The sequence below is a fragment of the Megalops cyprinoides genome, chromosome 13 (assembly GCF_013368585.1).
Source record: "Megalops cyprinoides isolate fMegCyp1 chromosome 13, fMegCyp1.pri, whole genome shotgun sequence".
NCBI lineage: Eukaryota > Metazoa > Chordata > Actinopteri > Elopiformes > Megalopidae > Megalops > Megalops cyprinoides.
Window position 1 is genome coordinate 17,352,920 of NC_050595.1, and position 18,227 is coordinate 17,371,146.

At 45.4% G+C, this 18,227-nt stretch overlaps 1 protein-coding gene across 2 annotated transcripts; it reads left to right on the plus strand.

The window, feature by feature from the left end:
* The first annotated feature begins 242 nt into the window (after positions 1-242).
* Positions 243-17,650, plus strand: LOC118787696 (coronin-2B-like). 2 transcript variants are annotated; one of them, XM_036543307.1, is made up of 12 exons: positions 243-372; positions 7,549-7,749; positions 12,315-12,431; positions 13,199-13,348; positions 13,441-13,605; positions 13,881-13,997; positions 14,105-14,209; positions 14,487-14,583; positions 14,987-15,099; positions 16,627-16,717; positions 16,808-16,947; positions 17,118-17,650. In XM_036543307.1, exons 1-12 carry the CDS (start codon positions 358-360, stop codon positions 17,250-17,252), a joined length of 1,446 nt encoding a protein of 481 aa, XP_036399200.1. In that variant the 5' UTR covers positions 243-357; the 3' UTR covers positions 17,253-17,650. The 2 variants fall into 2 exon arrangements, with proteins under 2 accessions (XP_036399200.1, XP_036399201.1); XM_036543308.1 differs by lacking the exon at positions 243-372 and adding an exon at positions 5,878-6,064.
* The last annotated feature ends 577 nt before the right edge of the window (positions 17,651-18,227 follow it).

An 18,227-nucleotide genomic window follows, 5' to 3' on the forward strand; every position in this document is an offset into this window, starting at 1 on the left:
TGCACACAAAATTACACACACAGACAAAACAGGCCCACACACACACACAGTTGAGCACTCTCTCTCCTGTCATTCTCTCTATATCCGTCTCCGAGCTCTGTCAGTGGCGGTAGTGATGAGCCCGGGGAACTGGGGGGAGGAGTCCACACCACCGCTCTGTAACACCACGCGCCGGTGACTCTTACTGTAGCACACGCCCACAGCAGCAGCTGCTGATGCCTCCTTCCACTCAGCAAGAAGCTAAACCCTCCCTCTCTCTTCCTCTCCCTCAGCGGCCGAGCCACATTCGATTTGCACTGCAACTTCCAGGCTCTGCGCTGAGGAGACACCAGCTGGCTCCTCATACATGGCGTCTGCATGACTGTCACAAAGGTGAGGAGGCTGGGCTTTTCATGGCTGGTTTTAGCTGGGCTGCTGTAGGCTGGGTTGGTTGGGGCTGCAGCGGGCTGGTTGGGGTTATGGTGTGGGCTGCTTTGGGCTATGTTCTGGTGCAGGACCGTTGATGGGTGGTGTTGTGGTGTGGTGCAGTACCAGCGGGGCTTATAGATGGAGAGGTTGCATTACAGGGCTAAACCCCTAAGTTTGCTTGCCACTGAGGACTCTTTCAGAATTACAGGCTGCATTACAGATGGCCTGTCCTATGGCCAACTTCTGCTTCTGCGGCAGAGCCACAGGTGTGTGTGTCGGTGATGAGTAAGAGACGAAGGGTTTTAGTCTACTAATGCAAGTGTGTGTATGTGTGTGTGTGTGTGTGTGTGTGGGTGGGTGGTTGGGGGGACATATCTCTGTGGGACATGGATGGCTAAGTTACTCAGGTGTGGAGGGGGCTCCCTATGTGCAGCAGAGAAATTCAGCTATATAGCTGTTATTTACATTGTGTGTGTTTGCATTTTTGTTTAGCATATGCGTCTGAATACATGTATATGGAGTACATATATGTTTGTGCCTGTGTGAATGCGTGTGTGAGAGACAAGCAGACTATGAAAGCATTCTCACTCACATTTCAATCACAGGCAGGTGGGTCATATTTAACTCCTGCAGGGACAGGCCATGGAGCAGGAGTGAACCCTCTGTCAGTCCTCTGAAGCACTCACACGTGTGTCTGTGTGGACGTGACAGTGCGACTCCAGGGAAGTATAGACAGACACACGAAACAGACAGACAGGACATCCTGTGTTACAATGGGACAATGGGAGGAAAAGCGGGGTTGAGAGGGTGGTCTCACCCCTCAGAAAGCCAGGCTCAGGATCTCCACCTGCATCACAAGCCTAGTAACAAGAAAGACCCCTCAAACAAATCAGAATATTTACACAGCAGAGCCAGGCTCAGACTAATGACAGATTAAAAGAAGAGGCAGGAAAGCAACAATGAGACCTGACAAAACAAGAGCTAAACTCACTGTCTGCCTGAGCCCTGGATAACAGTGCTCTGCGTGTGTATGCACACGTATGCTTATAAAGTACACGTGTATATCCATGCCTGTCCAAATGTGTGTGTGTCCACAAATATTTTATATACCGTTTATATTTTCATACACTTATGGTACCCGAAGTGCCACTTGTTAGAAAATTGCAGATGGGATGCACTTTACCATGGACAGCTTATCCCATTAAATAATCTGAAAAAATATTGAAGTTTTGTTGTAATGGAATTTGCAGCGTATTGACCCTGTGCAGTAAAAGAGGTTTACGAAAGGCCCTCTAGTACATAATGCATTCAGTTCCTCTGTACCAGCGTTTGCAGGGCTTCATGGGTCCAGCACACAGAAAAGAGAGGAGATCTATACTGCTCATGGGAATGCTACATTCACGTCTGAGCGTTGCAACACAGCGTGTCACAGTTCCCGACAACAACTCAGTATAGAGAGCAATAACACAGCGTAGATGCCTGTTTCTCCAGCACAATGAGAGCAGTGTTTCTCTGGACCTTTGGGAGCTGGTCATTAACATGTCGCTGGCCCAGGGTGAGAAAGCAGAAACATCCCGTTTGTTAACGATCATGAATATTTATCTGGAGAGAAAATGAATCATTGTGTGCAGGATGACACTGAAATGGATATGTATGTTATGATACCAAAATGACTGCCCCACAAAATGCATCGAAAATAAATCAAAACATCCACGTCTCCATAGACATTACTATTGAGTCAAGCTGAAAACATTAATGTTAACAATAACTACAACAATAAAAGATCACTCATGTTCAAATCCTATTGGCCATATACACAATGATATGGTAAAAATTACTGAAACAATAGCTATAGTTGGGATCACTTTCAAAGAGATTGTTCACACAGTATACCAATAATAAAATGTGTATAAAAAAAGGATGCCGGTGATGTAACAGACACAGAGTACATGATAGGAATTGATTGACAGGAGTTTTTAAGGAAAAGACATACTGTTATGGTTTATAGTTTATAGTTACGATTACACTGTATAATCATTATGGTTTGTAGTTATGAGTATGAATTATGGCTATGATTACAGCTATGCATTATGGTTATGATTATAGCTCATAATCACTGCTATCACTCCCAGTGTGACTCAAATACTGTCTGGTCCTCTCCTCCCTGCCTGTCTAAATATGATTACATCACTTAAACATGTTATTATTTAATAGTAGCTTTATCCAATGATGAATTATGATATACACATTGGGATCATACCTGCAGACAGATGATATGAACCTGAGCTTGGTGGAGCCTCGTCAGCTCTCTGATTAGAAACACATTTTCATCCGGTTTTTCCTAATCCTGAACAGGCTCTAAATTTGGCAGAGCAGCCACCACAAAGCCTGAGTAATCTGTGAGGTTGTTTGATATAAAGATTAAGAGACTTTGCAGAAAGTGACTTCACAGAAAGGAAGAAAGAGGCCACATCTGGGCTGCAATGCTGCATCCCGACTGCCGTGTGAGGCTTTTGCCCTTTCCTAGTTCTCCTGTTTCTGATCCAAAGGGAAGAATAACAATGTCTGGGCTGAAACCTGCAGAGAGCTGCCACATGAGACCCCAGTGGGTTTAGATAATATTTCAGAATTCCCTGGATCATTACTGCTGCTGGTGTGGGCATGTCTGCAGGAGGTAGCTCAGTTATTTGTTAATGAATGAAAGTGAAGGGGACAGATCAGTCAGGGGAGAAAGCCTAATGCCCTTCTAATAAAGGGGTATAATAAGCCAGCCTAGTTCCAGCTCTTCAGTGGAAAAGGAGTGTAATGAGCTACCTTCATTCCAGCTCTTCAGTGGAAAAGGAGTATAATGAGCTACATTCATTCCAGCTCTACAGTGGAAAAGGGGTATAATAAGCCAGCCTAGTTCCAGCTCTTCAGTGGAAAAGGGGTATAATGAGCCAGCCTGGTTCCAGCTCTACAGTGGAAAAGGGGTATAATGAGCCAGCCTGGTTCCAGCTCTACAGTGGAAAAGGGGTATAATGAGCCAGCCTGGTTACACATGTTAAGAGCAGCTCTGAACACAAACTTTTACGTGTCAGTGGTCTGTTTCTCTGTTTAGTCGTGGGTTCACGCTTCATAGTGCGCAACACACCATTACATACAGAGACCTTTTTCAGAACACTTAAACATCAGGCTCTTTTTGACCCAAGAGGGAAAAAAACCATGGTACAACAAATTAAAAGTAGGTCAGACTCAAAGTGTAATCAGCTTTGTTACGCGGTAGGAATATAGCCTTAGGAAATGCACCCAAATTACAACAATGTGTGGGTGACGAACAGCTTCTTCTTGACAGTGAGAACAGAGCTGCCCTTGTGGTGGTCCACTCATGTGAGATACTAGAACTTTGGTTACTTTACCGACACACGTCATGCTACCGTCATCCTTTCGTCCTCAAATATGTTAGGTCCTTTTACTACCACTGTAGTCACATTGCAGTCAGACAGTGCTAGGGAGCCTGTGCTTTCTGTGCTGTAACAGCAGCATGTGGAGCTCAAGGACTGATCTCATTAAAGAGCACAGGGCCTTTCGGCCTCCAGCCTGCGTGTGTGAAGTGGGAAAGGGTTACAGCTCATTACCAGCCAGCAGAGTTTTAGAGCAGATAGGGCAGAACTATTGGGTCTCCTCCCATTCAGTACCCTCACAAACTCTTCTGTGATTTCGCCTGGACAAACAGGAATACATACACTGCTTAGGTCTCAACGCTGCACCTTTAAGGGAAAGTGTTCACAAACAATCTACTCTATAGTTAACTGAAAAGGGCCATTTTTGGCAGTTGATTTCCATGCTCTGAAATGCCACCTCCTCAGGCTGGCTGTCCTCCCAGCACACTGTCTGTGTGGAAAGGGTGAGGAGGCTGGCCACGCCAGAACCCACAGCGCTCTCTCCTCTTCATGGTATTCTCTCTTTCTCCCTTCCTCTTGGTATTTTCCTTCTCTCTTCCTTCTCCACATGACATTCTCTGTCTCTCTCTTTCCTCTTGGCCTCGCCTGCTCCTTTACAGCAAAGTACCCAGCTGCTCTAGCCACACCCAGTGAGCATTACTAATTCATACGAGCAGCTGCAGTCTGGTCACCCCCTCCTGCTGACCCCTCCTTCCCCATCACTGCAGAACTCAGGGGAGCAGTGTGAGAACTGCCTCTCCTTAGATCCCTGAGTCATGCCAGGGAACACCGCAAAGGCTACCCTCTGTCCACATCTTTTGTCCCTCATGCATGCGCAGCTTCATTCCCGCTTAGACACAATGTGTGCCTGGTTCGCTCCACTTCAGACACAGTGTGTGCCTGCACAATGAAATTAGAAAAGTACAGCCTAAAGCTCCACAGGTTTGCTCTTTATTGCTAATGTTTTGACTGTCCTCATTTCTGCTTCATGCAGCCATTTGTAAAAAAAAAAAAAACAGCCATAGTCACAAAACTACTTTTTCCCAAGATGCACCAGCACCCATCTATCAGCGGTGTGCCTTTGACCCAAATTTCAGAGGCTGCAGAGCTGGTTAAAGAAGGTTCTGGGTAAAACTGCAGCTCCAGTCATAATGTACTATATTATGCAGGCAGTACATTTAGGAAAGATATCTGGCTGAGTTCAAGGCTGCTATCATCTATATTTAGCAGCTGGCAACCTTGGAGAAAGGCTGTGAAAAGCTGAGGCTGTGTGAATCTGGTGGGTGCTGTGTCTGCACAGCTTGGCCATTTGCAAGGAGTGGAGTCAGTCTCAGGTCTGCGGCGCTCCCCAGGGCTGCAGTGGTGCAGTGCTGCCTTCCCAAATCAACACACAGATAAGGGCCACTCACAAGCAACAATAAGCGTCCCTCTGCAATCACAGACTTCAGCAAGTTCAGATGGGGCATTTGGGTTTGAGAAGGATGGAGAGCAGGAGAGCCTTTAACATTAGAATAAGAGAGGGAGGGAGAGAGGGAGAGAGGGATGGAGTCTGCCAGAAAAACCCCTTGTAATTCAAAAGAACATGCTGTGCAACCAGTGTAACCACTGGCAGACGTTGAGCTGTTGGATCAATTCCTTCTCTCCTGTCCCTAATACTTCCCCGTTAGGAAGATCCTTTTCCTCAAATTCAACAAATGTCTTAACCAATTCTCACTCCTGCATAGTGCATACCATAAAAATGGTGAAAATCCATTACAAAATGCAGAAACTGGAGAAGGCAGCTCATTCTGTCATTGTGTGACAGGAGAAAATAATCAGAGCAACTAATTAATTCACAGAGTACTTTGGGGATAGGGAGCAGGGATAATTTTCAGTTTAAGTCTTCTTCATGTTCTATTGTTGTCCTTTGTATACCGTCTGTGTCCACAGCCTTCGCAACACAAGCTAACTCCCCACGCAAATAAGGCATTATTGAATTTGAATTGGAGAGAGAGAGGGAGAGAGGGAGAGGGAGTCAGAGAGAGCGAGAGAGCGAATGAGAGAGACGGCGTGAGACACACAGTGAGGGAGAAGGTGCTGGTGCAGTCCACAGCTGCAGGAGGTCTGACAGACAGAGGGATAAGGAGGAGGAGGAAAGCACGAGCACAGAGGAAGAGAGACACAGACCAGAGGAGTTAGCTCACGTCAGAGTGCTGAATCCGAGGGAAAGAAAAACTCAACGCCACAGCAGTAAGGTAAGATACTGCTCTCAGTGGGGGAATGGGAGGGATACTGACCAGACATCGCTTTCACGGCACCGGTATGGTCACTGAGAGAGCAGGCCCAGCCTTTAGATCCAGTGGACCATACAAGATGTGGAGTTCGGGGCAAACCTGCAGCATGCTCTGGGACACAAGGCCATGCTTTTCTTACAAACAGAGCACAATCGGTCCTGTTGTGCTGGACACAGAAAACAAACAAATCCAATGTCCTTGTGAAAGGAAGCCAAAGCCAGCGTTGTCTGTTGCCCAAGGCTACCCTGTGTAGACTAGCGGGGACCGTGCACCTTACAGAGGGACCACACGATAGGAGGGAGTGAGACAGAGCTGAATGAGATATTATGACACAGGAGCAATCACTATGCCACCGAATATGCAAAGACAGGCTTTGAGAGTTACAGCTCAGTGGGCAATGACCCCATGCTGCTCTTCTCTGCTTACAGAAACAGAGCGACCTGCCTGCCCTGAGGCCGGGCACAAAGCAGCCATTCAGGCTCCACCGCCTGGCTGATGAACACATCAGGCGTGCATTTGCATGTCCAAAAACATCCCTAACAAGGCCTAAAAGTCCTGAGTGATGTCACCCCTCAAGTGCGCCCAAACAGATTACTCTGAGTGATGTTATCCCTCAAGTGCAGCCCGTCTGACTGCTTGAATGTTCCTTCCTCCCACTTCCTCTTTTTCTATCTGCTCTCTCTCGCTTTCTCTCTCTTTCCTTTCTGATCCTGATCAGCCAGTTCGACTGTTTGAAGCATTGCCTTATTCCCACTTTACAGTGTACATTTCTGGGTGAGAGATCTAAGACAGAATAAAGCAGAGAGTGGTGTTTTGGAGTTTCACTGAATCATGCTCTCTATCAAATCAATTACAGGATGAAGTGTTTATTGACAGGACTATAACTAAGCCCCTCCCCCTCATTCAGAGGACCCAGTCAGGAAACTGGGCTCCTATAACGCCATCCATCTCTTATGTTTCTTCAAAACATGATTTGAACAATCAAATTCACTGTGGATGATGGGGTATAGGTTGTGGAGACATTATTAAACAGGACAACTGACTTTAGATCAGTGCAGAACATTGCTCAGGGTTTTTCCACTCAAAACACCTTTTCCAGCCCTCTTGGGTTAAGACGTCCTAGCAGGTCTGAGGCTGTTCTCACAGAGCCATTTCCTCCAGCTGTGGAGCAGCCCACAGTGTCCAGTGCTCATAAACTACACATGTTCCTGCTCTTTGGAGAAAAACTATGGTGAATCAATGGAGCACAAAGGCTATTAAACTATTCAGCCTCAGAGGCATATTAATTCCCCCATGTTCTGAACCAGAGAGAAAGACAACCAGCTCCCAAAGATCTCATCCAGTGCCCTGTGCTCTGTAAACACAACAGCTCAGCAACCACATGGCCATTTCAGCACCACACCACTCTTAACCCAGAGCTTTCTGATGCTGTGTCCTGTCCCCAGATGTCATGGCGCCCAACATACAGAGGCTCCAAGTTTCGAAACGTCTACGGCAAGGCGGGCAGCAGGGAGCAATGCTTCGACGGCATTCCCATCACCAAGAACGTCCATGACAACCACTTCTGCGCTGTCAATGCCAAGTTCCTGGCCATCGTCACTGAGAGTGCAGGAGGAGGGTCTTTCCTTGTCATCCCTGTCACCAAGGTAATGCCTACAGCAGTCTGCTCACAGCATGCCACCCACAAACTCTCTGGCAGTTCTCTGACACACACACACACACACACACACACACGCACACTCTACATAGCTCTACAACACAATGTACACACACACACACAAGTACACACGGACACTCACACATTCTCTGAGCAGCAGTCATCTCCAACACAGTGCACATATACACATGCGTATACAAGACAGGGAGATCAAAATCTCTGATACAGAATAACTCTCATCTAATTACAGCTCTCACCTACTATTATAAAGCAGACTACATAAATGAGCTGTTCCAAAAACAATTTTGCTATGATTCCACAATCACAAAAAAGCTGAAAACATGGTGTAGCCTCATGGCCATGAACTCATTCAGGAATAATTTGCATCACATTTTGAATGTGATTCTGAAGCGGTCATGTGACTCATTCTGGAGTTTGCATGTGTTGTTCAGTGTGTGAGAAGGAACGGAAGAGAGATCCCTGGCCTCTGTCTCCTACTGCATCTGGGAGAAATCCCAGAATTCAGTGGAACACCCCCTGTGATTTAAACTGGTTTAACTCCATGTCTCAAAGACAAAGTTATACCTGAAGGTGGCAGAGTGTGACTAGTCATCATTACACAGATACCATGGGACAAAGGGGAACATGAAATGTGTGAGAAACTGAGAAACAGAGTGTGACACACACAGCCACACTGCTTCTCAAAGGCGGACGTGTCCATGTTGGTATCTGTGGCAGGACTAAAAGTGACAAATTCTTCCCACAGCTGACTTGTTAAAAATGCAGAATGCATTATGCATGATACCACCTGGGGAAATTCCCTCTGCCCCCTTTTTTTTCTTTGTTTTTGTGGGTTTTTCTTTATTTGGAAATTTCAAGGTCATCCCTACCTGTGCAGGGGTTTTGCTTGCTCTCTTCGCGGTCATCTCGAGGCTGGAGTTCAGCAGTTAGCAGAGTCCCTGTAGCAGTCCCCTGCTGAGAACGCTGCTGTTGGTCCACGTGTAGGTATACACACAGTATATGGGTGTATGGGTCTACGGGATTACAAGCAGCTACATGTTAGGAAAAGGTGCTTCCCTCAAATTGAGATTAGAATTTTAAGGGTAGCTGTCATGCCAAATCCTGGTGTTGTCAAGACTAGCCAGACTCAGGAGGTGCATCCCCCATAGCTGTGGAGGAATAAGCCGTACTGCGGTTGCATAGTGAAACACAGGCCCTGTTAAGAGATACACTGGTAAATGTCACTGTCAGAATTTTATTTCAATTCCTCGTGTAATTCACAAAATACCACAGCGGTACGTTTTTCAGGTGTACTCATCTTGGAGACAGATGTTAAGAAAGTAAGATTAAGCGATTAAAATTTTAGTCGTGCTAAGCACCCAGCGCACGTTAGTTACAGTTAACCAGATGTGAGTTTACTGTAAAAAAAAATAGTGTATATGGTTAGCGCTTCATTTGGCGACATGTTGTTTTAACTGACAGAATTAACATTTAGATTATTTTCTATTATTTTCTTAATGTGTCGAAATTTCTTCAAGTATAAGAATAATTGCGCACCTGTCCAGTGCTGTTATTTGGAGTCGCAGTTTGCCGCCAGTCTTCTACTAAACTTGCCTCTTCGGTAGAAACCACTGACTGCGACGAGAACCCAACTCATTCTAATGACCACAGTTTGACCGAGCTATAAAAAATGGAAGGTGAAACAGTTTTTCCAACCGAACTTTATAGCAACAGAGTGTGCTCTGCTAGCGTTTGTGTACGTGAATGTGTGAACAGAGAAACGAACGGAAGACAAACACCACAAAACAAACGCTACACTACTGCACACACGCGCAGTAGGTTTGAAAAGTAACGTTAGTATGGAGAGATACCTTTACACATATTTAGACACAACTTTCTATTTGCTTGGAATTTTTTTTTTTTTTTTGCAGTTTCATATATTTACCTTCCGAGGCCGACCGAGGTGGTGAGAACCAACCGGTATGCCAGCGCGTTCAGAGGAAGGCGGTTAATGAACTGAAGTGAACAACATTAACAGTTTTGAAATAGAGTCTGCATATCACTTTCGTTCTAAATACATGACGGAAGAAAAATTTTTAGTTGTCAGTTAAGGATTTTACAGATTATCTCCATTGTTTACTTGTTGAAATAGTGTAATGTAATGTAATGAAATGGTTTATGTCGGGAAAGTTACAAGTATTGACACGATGGCACGGTGACTGCTGGACTGAGCTGGGTATTGGATCATTACAGTCTTATTGGGACTTTTTAGTCACATGAAAAATTAGTCACTGTATCAACAGCCCTTTACAGATGGGATGGTAAGTGATTCTGGAGTTTTGACAGTTGAATGTTCTACTCCTTTGGAGCCAGTGAGAATAAAAAGTGAGTTCATTATGCCCCACTGGGAAGCAAGACCCCCGCTGACCCAGGTTGTTGAGTGCATGGTTCATGCAGGCATCTAAGGCCTAACAATGGAATTAAGTCAGGGAGGTCACGACAGCCTTGTAGGCTGGCGCCAGGGTCTTGTACCACCAGTGGTTCTTTATAATTCTTGACAACTTGAGGTGCTCTAATCTCCAGCCACATGGTCTGGACGGGAGCAGAGATGCAAGGAGACAGTGTCCTGTTCAGAGGGCATCTCTCTCCGCCGACCCCCAGTTTCAGACAGTCAGGAAAGCACCCTCCCCTTCAACACCCCTGCATGCCAGACATGACGTCACGGTATTCCAGGGAGGAAATGACAGACAGAAGAGTGGATTCCCACTGAAACCCTTGTATTGGAGCCACATCCTGTCTCCCACAGTCACTGTGCCGTGTCCTGTTTACACAGATGCAGGGGCGACTCCTCTGCTGTTGCATTGTGGGCAGGAACACTGGTGGTAACAACAGGAGGAGAAACAAAGAGTGACTATGACCATATAGGATGTGAAGTAATGCAAGCTGTAATAATAGAATAATAGTAATTATTTATTTTATTTATGTAACGCATTCATTTCAGATCAAAATCTCAAAATTCTTCATAGGCAAGGAAATAAGAAAAGGAAGACGCACATTTATAAAGAAACAGAAAGATGTGCACACGTGTACAATGTTGTTACTTTGCTGAAGGCAAGACCCTAGGGGTGCCCTGGTTCCCTAGGATGTAAGGAAATAGGATGAAATGGACAGTGAAACTGGACAGTGGAACATTCACACAGGACTACACTAGTGCATGTGGGTCAGCACATACAGTAGCGACCACAAGAAAGGCCTGTGTGAACTGGGCTGTGGAATCCAATGCACAGGAGTGAGAAAGCTCCTCTGGTTCTAGCCTGGAGTTGTCTGGAGATGTACATTGTCAGGTAGGAGGTGTTCGTGGAAATGAGGGTTTGTTTGCTGAGGTGTTAGCTGTAAGGGGTTCTGCTAGATGGAAGACCTCTATATTGGGAAGGGCTTATTTTACCATTACTAGATGAGACCACAAGACTCAGTTTTTGTGTTGAATGCTTGAGGTGAGTGAACATGCAGGGGAGAATTCAGAGCCGAGTGGTGCAGTCAGGTTTTATTTGCTTCTTTGTAAAGTGCTTTTTGACTAAGAGAAAATACAGAATAAGACTAAGGTGGTTGAGAAAAATAGGGACTTAGAAGGAGCCAGTGGTCAGTGCAGGCCTGAACCAATGCTCCAGTGAGATATTCCACAGATCCTTGGTAGCATTTGGAGGAGTTTGTGTTGCTACCTGATAGTTTGTTGTATTGCCATACAGATCAGAGCTCAGTCACTTCATTTACATTGTGATGAACAGAACTCAATATTGTCTCAGTGCCTCAGCACACTCCAGCTGGGCACAGCGTTGTCTCAGTGTGTTGACACACTCTGGTAGAATTCAGCACTGTGCACTGTTCAAGTGTAACCAGTGTCCCCTGGCTCGTACATCCAGGAAGGAGGTCATTAGAGGAAGGCGGCAGCAAATGTTCATGACATCATGGCCAACACCCTAAGAGCTCACATCCTTGCCTGTGCCTGTATGCAGTGATCCAGTGCCACACAGTGGACAAAGTGTCTCAACACAGCAACATATTTCTAAACATTCAGTTTGTCTGCTGACACAAACACAATTTTTAACTTTCATTTTTATTTACATTTATATCAATTGCTTTGTTTCTTTTGAATATTCATTTTTGTTCTATTAGTGCCTTTTCACTCTTAAGGAAATTTGGTTCATTTCAGTCCATCATAGTGGTCATCATAGTCCATCTGTGGATAAGCTGTGTCATGCGCCATGGAGTCCCTGAGATACTACTGACTGCCTGTTTATGTTTATGCATGTGTGTATGTGTTTTTCTGCATCATTTATTCTTATCTGCATATTTTTTACTGTGTGTTCAAATGTTCTCATATTGAGTATGTGTGTCAATATATGTCACTAGCTGAGACTGTGCATGTTTGCATAGATGTGCAATCTTGTGTTCTGGTGTATGTATGCCAGAGAACAATTGCACTGAAAGTGAAACTGCATCAACAGTTACTTTTCTCCCTTTTGACCTCTTGCCCTGCACCCGTCTCTCCTTCAGTCCGGCCGAATTGACCCCCATCATCCCAAGGTGTGTGGTCACCAGGGCAACGTGCTGGACATCAAATGGAACCCCTTTATGGATGACATCATTGCTTCGTGTTCAGAGGACTGTTCTGTGAGTGGCTGACAGTCACATTGCATTGCCTGAAATATGAACACACAACCCCTCTGGATCCAGGATCCAGAAAGTGAACCACTACAACTTATAGTCTCCAGCTGAACTACAGTCCACACCTTAATTTTAAAACTATTCTAATACCTTATATAGCCTAACAAATGCTTCCAAACACTATCACTCCAGGTGTTGTTGGTGATTCTTCTGTGTTGCCATAGCATCACCCTTTACAAGTCATATCTGTTTTAACTCAGTCTTTATATTAAATACACTCTGTAAAGTGTTCTGTGATGATTCTCTAGGTAAGAACACTTAATCAGATAAAATGTGATTGATTTGTTGGTTAACTTATTGACTGACTTCCCAGCTGTTCACTCTGTTCTTATTACTGAATAATTATGATACATCATTTTGGCATGGGGAATTACACTCTTACACACACACACACGTTTACAAACACTTACACACATACACAGATGATGCCTGTCATGGAAAATACTCTTGTTAATGTACTTTAAGTTTAAATTTGGTTTCATTTCACTGCAGCAACCTAATAATCCATCTTCCTTTCATCCTCAGTAAATCCTGTCACACTTCAAACAGGAATAACTGGGTGGGGGTGGGGGGTATCATTTCAACAGTTTTTCATTTAAAAAATGCCAAAAATGATAAATGTTTAGATGATTTTGAGGATGTGTGCATCCATGGCGTGCTGTAACGTAGCACTCGGTGAGGTGAGTGACCCGCGGGGGCGCTGTGTGTTCCAGGTGCGGATATGGCAGATCCCGGAGGGCGGGCTGAGGCGTCACATGAAGGAGGCAGTGCTGGAGCTGTATGGACACAGCCGGCGCGTGGGCCTCATCGAGTGGCACCCCACCTGCAGCGGAATCCTCTTCAGCGCCGGATACGACTACAGGGTGATGAGACTCGCAACTTCCCCTTTCGGTACTGCCACTGCTTCACTGAATGGGGTTAATGTCTCTCTCTCTCTTCTCTGCCATTCTCACAGATCCTAATCTGGAACCTGGAGATGGGTGAGGCAGTAAAGATGATTGACTGTCACCCAGATGTTGTCCTCTGCATGTCCTTCAATATGGATGGCAGCCTGTTGGCCACCAGCTGCAAGGACAAGAAGCTACGTATTATTGAGCCGAGATCTGGTAGAGTGCTGCAGGTGTGTATCATACACACATCCACTAGGCGGCGCTCTCGCACCACAGGTCCACATTCACATTCTGTAAAACACACAGATGTATTTCCTGCTTGGTAATGCCCTGCCATCCATGTAAGTCTGAGTATTGAATGTATGGAGTAAAATCACTTCATATCCTCAATCCCCAAACACTACAAGTAAAACACAGAGACACCAGAAAACAGAAAGGCTTCACTGAACTGTAAAATGAACCTTAGTTCACTGTGCACTGAAAGATGTATGTTTAATCCTAATAGGAAGCAAACTGTAAGAAGCACAAGGTGAACAAAGTTGTGTTCCTGGGAAACACAAAGCGTCTGTTGACAACAGGTGTATCACAATGGAACACCAGACAGATTGCATTATGGGATCAGGTGAGCACTGTGTGTGAGTGCGTGTGTCAGTGTGAGTGTGCATGTGTGAATGTGTGTGTGTATAAGTGTGAGCATGTGAGTTCAGTTCAGTCTGTTTCTCTTTACAGGAGGATCTTTCCTTGCCCATCATGGAGGAAGAGATTGATGGCTTGTCTGGGTTGCTCTTCCCTTTCTATGATGCAGACACACACATGCTCTACCTGGCTGGGAAGGTAAGGATCAACAGTCCACTGAGGTACACTGCCCTGAGCCCAATTCATTCGGTCAGGTGATGGTTGAAGTTTCAAATAACTGAATTTGTTTCTTGTACTCACCGAGTCTGTTAGAGTGTGGGAACAGAGACAGTCCACCTGGCCATGTGTCCCAGCATCCACGCTGTCCATGTGTGTCAGAGTCAAACTGTGTTACTGTAGGAGTTTTGCATTTTGTGTGTGTTACTGTAGAAGTGTGTCACTGTGGGGGGACTGAGGTGTGCTGGTTTTCTCACAGGGTGATGGGAATATCAGGTATTATGAGGTCATCCCAGAGAAGCCCTACCTGCAGTATCTGATGGAGTTCAGGTCCCCCGACCCACAGAAGGGACTCGGTGAGGAGTTGCTCTTCCTACTATCCTGCCACTCTCACTTTCTCTCTCAGCTTTACTGTCTCATCACTCTCAGCTGCTTCATCTTTTCTGGTAAAAAAGCTCCAGTGATAGTGGGTCTAATCAGCACCCTGTCCACCACCGATATGTAATGAAACTCCATCAGTGAAGTCATATGAAATGTTGTGCTGGTCTGCTGTGTGCACAGAGTCTCCCTCCTCTGTTGTGTAGACACTTCAATAAACCCCCAGCAAGGCAACAGGAGTGTACTCCCTGTATGGGGAATTATTGAGGAGAAGGGGATTGAGCAGGTGGAAGTTAACTTGGGTCATTGCTTGGGAGAAAAACTCACCCACTTTCCAGCTAGAAACCCTGACACTGAATGATGCCCCCCCCCCCCCCCCAGGTGTGATGCCGAAGCGGGGGCTTGATGTGGGTGCCTGCGAGGTCTTTCGCTTCTACAAGTTGGTGACTCAGCGGAGCCTGGTCGAGCCCATCTCCATGATCGTGCCAAGGAGGGTGAGTAAACCATGCTCAGACCGCATCTTAGGATGGGGCTTCACCTGAGACTTACCAAGAGGTGGGGTTTCACCCCTGAATGGCACACTGAACTAAAGCCACCCACAGCGAAGGTGTGCTTTACAACAGCATCCAGCCTTTCTGAGTCAGATACCAAACTCACCCATCCACTCCCTAGAAAGTCACCGGTGCAAACAGAAACCAGGCTATTTACATAAACAATGGCTACGTTTGGGAGAGCAAACAGGTATGGATCAGAAGCAGTCACAGCTGAATGAGCTAGATGCTAATGCAAGAATCCCTTTCTTTTTTTGTGTCCTCATTCTGATACTGTGAGGAAATTGTTCAGTCTTCTGAAACCTCTGCATTGCTGCTCTTCACCTCATAGATATGACACATTTAGAAGGTCCACTGACAGTGTAATGCTGCTCGATCTAGTTCAGCAGAGGACATCACAAGGAACACAGAAATGATGACAGCAACCTTCCATGCTCTAATCAATGAATATTCAACAATGCAGAATGTCTCCATCTTCAGGGAACTAGTTTATGTCTAAATCTAGCTCCTTCAAAACCAGATGATTTCAGAGATCAAAAATGAACATTCTGCATTGCTGTCTCCAGGGTGGGCTGTTTTCCTGTGTGAAGGAAAAATGAATCCTCACTAACAGGTTTCTGCCCTGATATCCCACCTCACTGTCTGCATTTTGAAATTCTGGGATTTTCGAACACTCATTTGTCATTCTGCACGATCACAAAACACACTCTGTGGTATAAGCATGTAGTCTGCACATAAATACACATGTCAAGTACAAATGTTGGGGGCATAAAGGAAAAGTAAGTAAAACATTTTTATGTTTTTATCTTTTCATGAATACAAAACATTCCAAGGGCACGATTCTACAGGAATCCAGTGCTACAGGAATCCATCCTACACAATTCAAATAACCCTCCAGATATGTCAGATCTAAACAGGTAGTCAGTTCACACCATAATTGATCCTCATTTATTGCCTCTGAGAGGAAAAAAATCAACACAAAAAGTTGGTCTCCAAAAAGCAGCATACATAGTGGCTCCCCAAAGTTTGGCCACATTGCTCAAAATATACACATCATCATTATCAGCATCATAAATTTATACAGTGAGGCTCTGAGGCTGTGGAGTTGCATTGATTAGTGCGGTGATAGCTCACTGTGAGTTTGCATTGATTAGTGTGGTGATAGCTCACTGTGAGTTTGCATTGATTAGTGTGGTGATAGTTCACTGTGAGTTTGCATTGATTAGTGTGGTGATAGTTCACTGTGAGTTTGCATTGATTAGTGCAGTGATAGTTCACTGTGAGTTTGCATTGATTAGTGCAGTGATAGTTCACTGTGAGTTTGCATTGATTAGTGTGGTGATAGTTCACTGTGAGTTTGCATTGATTAGTGCAGTGATGGTTCACTGTGAGTTTGCATTGATTAGTGCAGTGATGGTTCACTGTGAGTTTGCATTGATTAGTGCAGTGCTTCACGCTGCTGTTTTGCAGTCAGAGACGTACCAGGAGGACATCTACCCCCTGACCCCTGGGACACAGCCTGCTGTCACTGCAGAGGAGTGGCTCAGTGGAATAAACAGAGGTACAGAGTACTCCATCCTTACTCTGTACCAGTACTCATCATGTTACAGTGTTTTTATTAACTTGCATGAATGAATGTGTTTGTGTGTAGATCCTGTTCTCATGTCCCTGAAGGAGGGCTACCAGCGGCGGACTCCACTGGTGTTCAAGGCCCCGGTGAAAGAGAGGAAGAGTGTGATGGTGAAGGGTATTGACCTCCTGGAGAATGTGCCTCCCAGGACAGAGAACGAGGTGCATCCCCTGAGTAATGCACATCACAACAGCAGCAGCATTATTAGCAAAGCTACCTACAGAGATCAGCAGAAAAGAATTGTGAATTTATCAATGGTTTCGCAGGACTGTGTGAGCGTGATGCTGTGTGCAATTCTGTGCGACATCATGTTGTGTTGTTGCCGTGGCAGCTGCTGCGGATGTTCTTTCGACAGCAGGACGAGCTGAGGAGGCTGAGGGAGGAGCTCACGCAGAAGGACATCAGAATCCGGCAGCTGGAGCTGCAGCTCAACAACCTGAGGAACAGCCCCAACAACATCATCTGACCTTTAACCCACGAGGAACACCCCTAACACATCTTACCCCTGACCCCCAACACTCTAACCCCACCGTGCCTCTCCCACTCCACACACCTGAGCAGTGTCCTGCCACCCAGCCCTGTGGGAAACACAAGCAGTGACAGGACTGAACCACAGAGCTGAGCAGCTAGATGGTGTTTAGATTACTTTCATAAACTATACAGTTTCTGCTCTCAGCATTATGGTGCATCATAAGAGCTTTTCCCATTGACTAAATGAGGAGATTAGGGCTGCTTATTATTATTATGAATTATTAAACTGTCATTGGATCCTGAAGGTAACAGCAGGGTGTTAATTTCTACCTCTTAATATTCATGAGTACAAACAAAACCCAATAAATTTGATGCGGTCATCGCAATGGACACTTCCCAGAACATCACCAGCGTGTCGCTGCTAAGGGAGAAGGGAAGCATTTCCAGGCAGAGCCACCTACCTGTTGAAATGAAACACCTCTTTCCCCATCCCTCTGCTCAGATGTGTGGTGTAATATTCACATTCTCTGGAATTTTAAGACACTACAATAACCGCCACTGTTTTCTAATTCTGCTCCCTTCGGTGAGGGTGAAATGGGTGGGTGTGGCCTGATGGACAGCTGTGGTCTGGTAGGGGGCGTGGTCTGGCAGAGGGAGGCAGCAAGTGCTGGAGGGTGAGAGAATGTGTGAATCCCACAAAGGCACAGCGTCAGTAATTTCACAGGTCAATGATCTCAGTCCCATTTAACCGTTTAACAATGTTGTTTCCAAGATTGCTGACTTATTCACAGAAGCTTTCTGCATTAATATACCACATACATACATGTGCCTCTTTCTGATGGATGACGCTGTGCTTCCAGATTAAGGAAATTTGAGGAAGTTAGAAATATGTTCTAACATTAGTGAAGGTAAATGTACCCAGCTAACATGGAGGACATTATGTGAAGAGTTTAAATGCTGTTATTCTTCT

What these genes read in the sequence shown, in the direction of transcription:
- LOC118787696 (XM_036543307.1), top strand. An exon ending in GATCTGGTAGAGTGCTGCAG is followed by an intron (nt 13,606 to 13,880) that starts GTGTGTATCATA and finishes TAATCCTAATAG; the next exon opens with GAAGCAAACTGTAAGAAGCA. An exon ending in CTCCCAGGACAGAGAACGAG is followed by an intron (nt 16,948 to 17,117) that starts GTGCATCCCCTG and finishes TTGCCGTGGCAG; the next exon opens with CTGCTGCGGATGTTCTTTCG.